Raw genomic sequence first — 5981 nt, 5'->3', positions numbered from 1 at the left:
TTTTTTTCCACGAAATTGGGCTGCTTTTAAACTGTTGCCATGGGTTGATTTTCCCCAGTGGGTTAAAGGTTTGAAATACTGAATAAATTACATTTGGTTGAAATGCTTGTACTGAAACATTTTGCATTCTACCTGTAATAAAACTGTGCTAAATGTTTTGGGCCACACTAGTAGGAAGCATTTGAGCTGTGTTTATGATAAATGTGCATAACAGTGACTGTAAAATGTGTATTTTAGGGATGGAAATGACATTTTTATATTTGGAACATGGTAATTGGGCTGGTTTGGGCAGTTTTTGTTTTTTACTGGCATGGGCTTGGGATGCACAATTAAAATGATGTAATAGTTGTGATCATTATTTTACCTCCCATGATCATTCAGACACGATCAGGTGCAGTACTGACACTCTGGCAAGTCTGCATCAAATCAAGCACTCTGTAATCACAGGTAAACTGTCTGACCAGTCAGGTGTTTGTCATGAGAAGTGTTCCACAAAAGAGCTATGGTTTGCAGACAGTTATAAGAGTTGATGTTACAAATACGTCTTTTGAATATACTGTGTGAACTCATTGCCCCGTTAGCTCAGAGAGCTTTATTTTCCCTCCTCAATAAATGTTGTCAGTTGTTTTGTTTATTGGTCTAATTCTTGTTTCTTGGGTTGCATTGGTTAGTCACTCAATTAATTCTCTTGTGCTTCGTTCCCCCCGTCTGAATTATGTTGTATTGATAAGGAGTTATCACAAAGTAAGTCTGTTTAGTTGTGCGTGCTATCTTACAATCAATATATAGTAAATGTAAGTTAAAGTGTCGCCGATGTAACTGGTTAAAACTTGGAGTGGCGATGAGGTCTTAAAATGTATGGAAAGAGTCTTAAAAAGGTATTAAAAGGTATTACATTTAACTCCATGATTCCTGTATATACCCTGATTGTAGACTGGAAAATGAGGAAAATGTTAAAAATGTAAGTTTGAATGTCATAACTGTATATTGTGCTGACTTAGAAGTACAACAATGTTTTTGTTTTACAGGATAAAGTTGTAGCTATTCAGTTTTGCAATAACACCGACAGGTGAGTTTATTATCAGCGTTCACTATGTGCTTCCTTTTGTGTTTGTTCATTGGGATGTACCTTTTGTCTTTACTCTGGGTGTTTTTAATTCTGTTTGTGTTTTGGCTGCCTCTGTATCCAGTCTCAGGTTTGTGAGTGGTAGTCGGGATGGTACGGCTCGGGTTTGGCATTACCAACAGCACGAATGGAAGAGTACCGTACTGGACATGAGCACCAGATTACCAGGGTCAGTATGTGTACATATATCTGTTAACTGTGGGAACAGGCAGGGTTTCTGAAGCACAGTTGGGACCAAATCTAATTACATTAACATTAATGTACATGAACATGTTGTTCTTTTGAAAAATAAATCTATTTGGTTCTTCCGTTATGTGTATTTTTTACATCTGTGTGGACATATGTATTGTGTTCACAGGAGTGCTGTGATATCAGGCGATGACAAATCGACCAAGTTGGTGGTGACCATGGTCGCGTGGGATCGTTACGATCGCTCCATCATCACAGCTGTTTCAAACTGCCTCCTCAAAGTCTGGAACTCAGCAAATGGCCAATTACTACATGTGCTGTCGGTATGTGTGCATGCATGTGAGGCAGAATTCAGTCTGTTCCTTTGGGTTCCTGTTTTTGTAATTCTAAAGAGGCGCTTCCTATGATTTATTGCCCATTATGTATGGATCATTTATGCAAATGTTCCTCTGTTCATAGGGTCATGATGATGAGGTGTTTGTTTTGGAAGCACACCCCTTTGACTCACGAATCTTGTTATCAGCTGGTCATGATGGTAACATCTACATCTGGGACCTCAGTAAAGGCCTCAAGATCAGAAACTTCTTCAATATGGTGAGATGACGTAACAAATCTTCCGTTTCAATTCTAAAAAGTTCACCAATTTTAAAAGTAGTTTACATAAAAGATAAGAAACTACTCTTCAAAAGTTTGGGGTAACAAGTAGAGAAGAAAGTAATACTTCAGGAACTTAGGATGTATTAATTATATCAAAAGTGCCAAAAGATTCTGATAATGTTCCAAAAAAGACTTATATTTCAAATTAATGCTGTTTTTAAACATTCTTTTAATCGAAGAATCCTAAAAAAAAAAGATCAGTTTTCATAGAAATATCAAGCGGCACGACTGTTTTCAACTGTAATAAGAAAGAATCATTTGACACTGAAGACTTGAGTAATGGCTGATGAAAATTCATCATTGTCATCACAGGAATAAATTGCATTTTAATTTATATTAAAATAGAAAATGGTTATTTTAAACTATAATGATATTTAACAATATTGTTATATGTTTTGTTCATTTTTGATCAAATAAATGCAGCCTTGGTGAGCATAAAAGACCTCATTCAAAAACAGTAAATAATTTTACCAACCCCAAATTATTAAACGGTAGTGTCTAGATGTTGATAGAAATGCTGCTCATCACAGAAATGTAATTATTTTCTCTCTCTATTTTTCTTTGTTAGATTGAAGGCCAGGGTCATGGTGCTGTGTTTGACTGTAAATTTTCTGTGGATGGGCAGCACTTTGCCTGCACAGACTCTCATGGTCATCTGCTCATCTTTGGATTTGGGTGCAGTCAGCCTTATGAAAAGGTACGTTTGTGTCCCAGATATGTGGAATTCTGAGCTTTTTGTGCAGTTGATTGAAACCACTCGCATTCCAACGCTTCACTCTGCTTTCAGATTCAAGACCAAATGTTCTTCCATACGGATTTCCGGCCGCTGATCCGGGACTCCAATAACTTTGTTCTAGATGAGCAGACGCAGCAGGCACCCCATCTTATGCCTCCACCTTTTCTGGTGGACGTAGATGGGAACCCCCACCCACCTCGTTACCAGCGCCTGGTGCCAGGCAGAGAAAACTGCAAAGAGGAGCAGCTTGTGCCACAGCTCGGCTACATGGCTAATGGTAAATTTAGTTAAGTTTAAATGGTGAATAACAAATGACTCAAAGCTTTACTGCATGATTAACATACATTTTATTGCTGTAGTAATAGTTATTATTATTATTTTTATGTAGATTGCTTGTTTTATTTATAATGATCATATAGTTTTACACAACTAATTATAGTCAAATTAATAAATCATTTCTGTAGTAGAAATTTTGAAAATATTCTGCCTTGTTCAGTCTGTAGCTACTGTGTAACACAATTTCAGTTGTCTATACCAATGAAATGTCATTCTTGTTACCAATGTCAATGGTAGAGTGAAAACGCATTTTTACTTCATTAAAAATTTTTTTTGATAAATTTGGAAAAAATTTACATTTTATTTTTAAATAAAAATGATGACATGTAGTCTTCAACTCAAAATACTTATATCTGTCCTTCTGGTACTTTTCTTTTTGACTAGCAACAGCACTAGAAATGTTACTGCTTGTCATTTGTCTGACTGCTCAACGGGACAATCTCTTGGGCATAAATTTACTTCCTGCTGAATACTATGAATGTGACAACCTCAGTAGTGTCCTGCACACATTGCATGGCTGTTAATCATATTAAATGAAAAGCTCCCTGTGCTAATAGTCATGTCATATGTAGTCGTCCTTTTATTAGAGAACTAGTTTAGGCTTTATTTTAAATTAGTTTAAGAAAGTCATTTAATGTTTTTTTTTTTAGGTGATGGTGAAGTGGTTGAGCAGGTGATTGGCCAGCAGACTGCAGAGGAGTCTCCGGAAGAAAGCCCATTGGATGACCTGATTAGGCAGCTCCAGCACCAGCAAGATGAGCGACTCCACTCAGGAAATCCTACAGGTGAGAACAACCCACAGTTAACCTTTTAAAATGTTTTATAGAAATGTCAATGATGTGCTGGAGCATTGTTTTCTTATGTTACAATTATTACACATTGAAGGGGCAAAATGCAGATGGTATAATATATTTTTTCTTTATTACATTAAAATTATTTTGCATTTAAGACATTAGTTGGCTTAAAGGTCACTTATATAAAAGCTGATGGTTTAGAGGTTGTGACATTTAAAGCTGTTGATCAGTAGGTGCTGAGGTGGCAGGTGGTCCGCTGTCACCCCCAAACGTTGGGCTGCGACGTAGCGGACAAGTTGAGGGTGTACGGCAGATGCACAATAATGCCCCCCGCAGTCAGATCGCCACTGAGAGAGACCTGCTGGCATGGAGCCGCCGCGTGGTGGTTAATGAAGTCCAGTCTGGCATATTCAGGTACAAGTATGACAATTTTACAGCTTTCAAATCAAACAGAAGTAACAACTGGTAGAGCAACATTGCTACCAAAAAACAGAAATGTATTCTTAAATGCCTTTAGTGACAAAATAGCTCACCGTGGTCTAAAGCAGTGGTTCTCAACCTTTCTGACACCAAGGCCCCCCATTGTCCACAGCAATATTCTCCATATACAATACTTCTCCAGTTTTCCATGATTTACTGAAAAAATACTTTTTCTTTCCATTTTGTGTGTATATATATATATATTTATTTTATTTTATTTATTTATTTATTATTTCGTTACCAAAGAAGAATGTTAAAATTATTCAAGAAAATACCATTTTCTTTTCAAAGTGATAAAATGTTGTGTTGCAAAAATGAGTACACCCTCTTGAAAATTACTAAATAAAACAAAAAAAAAAATTCTGGTGTAAGGTTAAGGCAAGCATTGATCAACAGGTAAGTGAGTTGTGGTTTATCAATGCTGGCATGAATTCACACACCACTGTGTAATGTAATACAAAAACCTGAAACTGAAGATGCTACCCTCCCCTCATTCCCTGCATTGTTGGGCATTTTTTAACATGACAATGAAGATATTCATTCGCCTGAGTTGAAAATCCTTCAGTGGATATGTATTTCACTCAATCTTAACACTCTTGAGCTGCTGTGAGAGATTCTGTAGAGACGAGCTGAGCAACACTCCCCATTAAAGACCAGGGCATTTAAGGAGGTCATGTGTGTGTGTGTGTGTGTGTATATATATATATATATATATATATATATACACACACATATATATATATACACAGGTTTTGGTTATATATCTGGTCCCTTGTTGGGAAACACTTGTCTAAAGTATTTAAGCTTCTGTATTTTTAAAAAATATATAAGACCAATGGTGAGCATGATGACAATGCTCACCACAATGGCTACACCACCCCATCAGCTACACCACATAATATATATATATTATGTGGAACTAATGTAAACCTAAACTTAATCTATAAAAAAACTAAATTAAATATATATTACTTTGAAAAACAGTTTGCCAATAAAATCTCTTGTATTTTACATAGAGCTGTTGCACATAATAAAAACACAAAGTGAATTTTTAAATATGCCAGTTTTTTATTTAACTTTTTGTTAACATGACTAAATCAATCACGAATCTCATTCCACAATAATAGGTTGTAGTTGTCTAAGGCTTTTATTGAAATGATTCACTAGAATTCCCCTTTTAAATGTCCATTGTTTCCTTTAACTACTCTAAACTGACCATGTGTGAATAGCTTTGAGAGTTTTAACACCCAACACTGCCTTCTCACTGATGTGATGTATTTGTGCACGTTTAGAGTGATGGAAGACAGTAGGCGTGCTAAAGGAGAGGTAGAAAGGTCTTTCTACAACATTGAGAAGAAGAAATCTGCACCCACAACAGGAGTGAGTTTTATACACATGAAGACATATAAAGTCAGTGCCGAACTGCAGTATAAACCTAAACCTCGTTTTTCTCCCTCTTTATCTGTAGAGTGAGCCGGTGGGAGAGAGCGTTCGCATGTTACGGAGGCCTCAGCGCAGACCTCAGCAGAGGAGACACGCATATCAGACCCGCTCGACTCGAGAAAGGAGACGCAGCACAAGTGTGCTCTCGTACACCCATAACGAGGAAAGTGTGGCAGAGTCCAACAGTGAAGTGGAGGTGAGAAGGTTTTTTTATTTTTTT

General features: G+C 36.8%; 1 protein-coding gene across 1 annotated transcript in view; it reads left to right on the top strand.

Annotated features, from left to right (window-relative positions):
* The window catches only part of LOC107672566 (bromodomain and WD repeat-containing protein 3-like), a 32202-nt gene that overhangs the window by 7599 nt on the left and 18622 nt on the right, over nucleotides 1–5981 (top strand). Inside the window, exons 12-21 of the mRNA XM_016465815.1 lie at nucleotides 1029–1069; nucleotides 1191–1295; nucleotides 1485–1638; nucleotides 1775–1909; nucleotides 2541–2669; nucleotides 2760–2985; nucleotides 3695–3829; nucleotides 4072–4252; nucleotides 5611–5698; nucleotides 5787–5957. Coding sequence (XP_016321301.1) covers nucleotides 1029–1069; nucleotides 1191–1295; nucleotides 1485–1638; nucleotides 1775–1909; nucleotides 2541–2669; nucleotides 2760–2985; nucleotides 3695–3829; nucleotides 4072–4252; nucleotides 5611–5698; nucleotides 5787–5957 — 1365 coding nt within the window. The remainder of the gene's footprint in view (nucleotides 1–1028; nucleotides 1070–1190; nucleotides 1296–1484; nucleotides 1639–1774; nucleotides 1910–2540; nucleotides 2670–2759; nucleotides 2986–3694; nucleotides 3830–4071; nucleotides 4253–5610; nucleotides 5699–5786; nucleotides 5958–5981) is intronic.

This window comes from Sinocyclocheilus anshuiensis, unplaced genomic scaffold, assembly GCF_001515605.1.
Source record: "Sinocyclocheilus anshuiensis isolate Anshui unplaced genomic scaffold, SAMN03320099.WGS_v1.1 scaffold681, whole genome shotgun sequence".
NCBI lineage: Eukaryota > Metazoa > Chordata > Actinopteri > Cypriniformes > Cyprinidae > Sinocyclocheilus > Sinocyclocheilus anshuiensis.
Note: the sequence above shows the minus strand (reverse complement) of the source record. Positions and strands in the feature narration are given on the sequence as shown.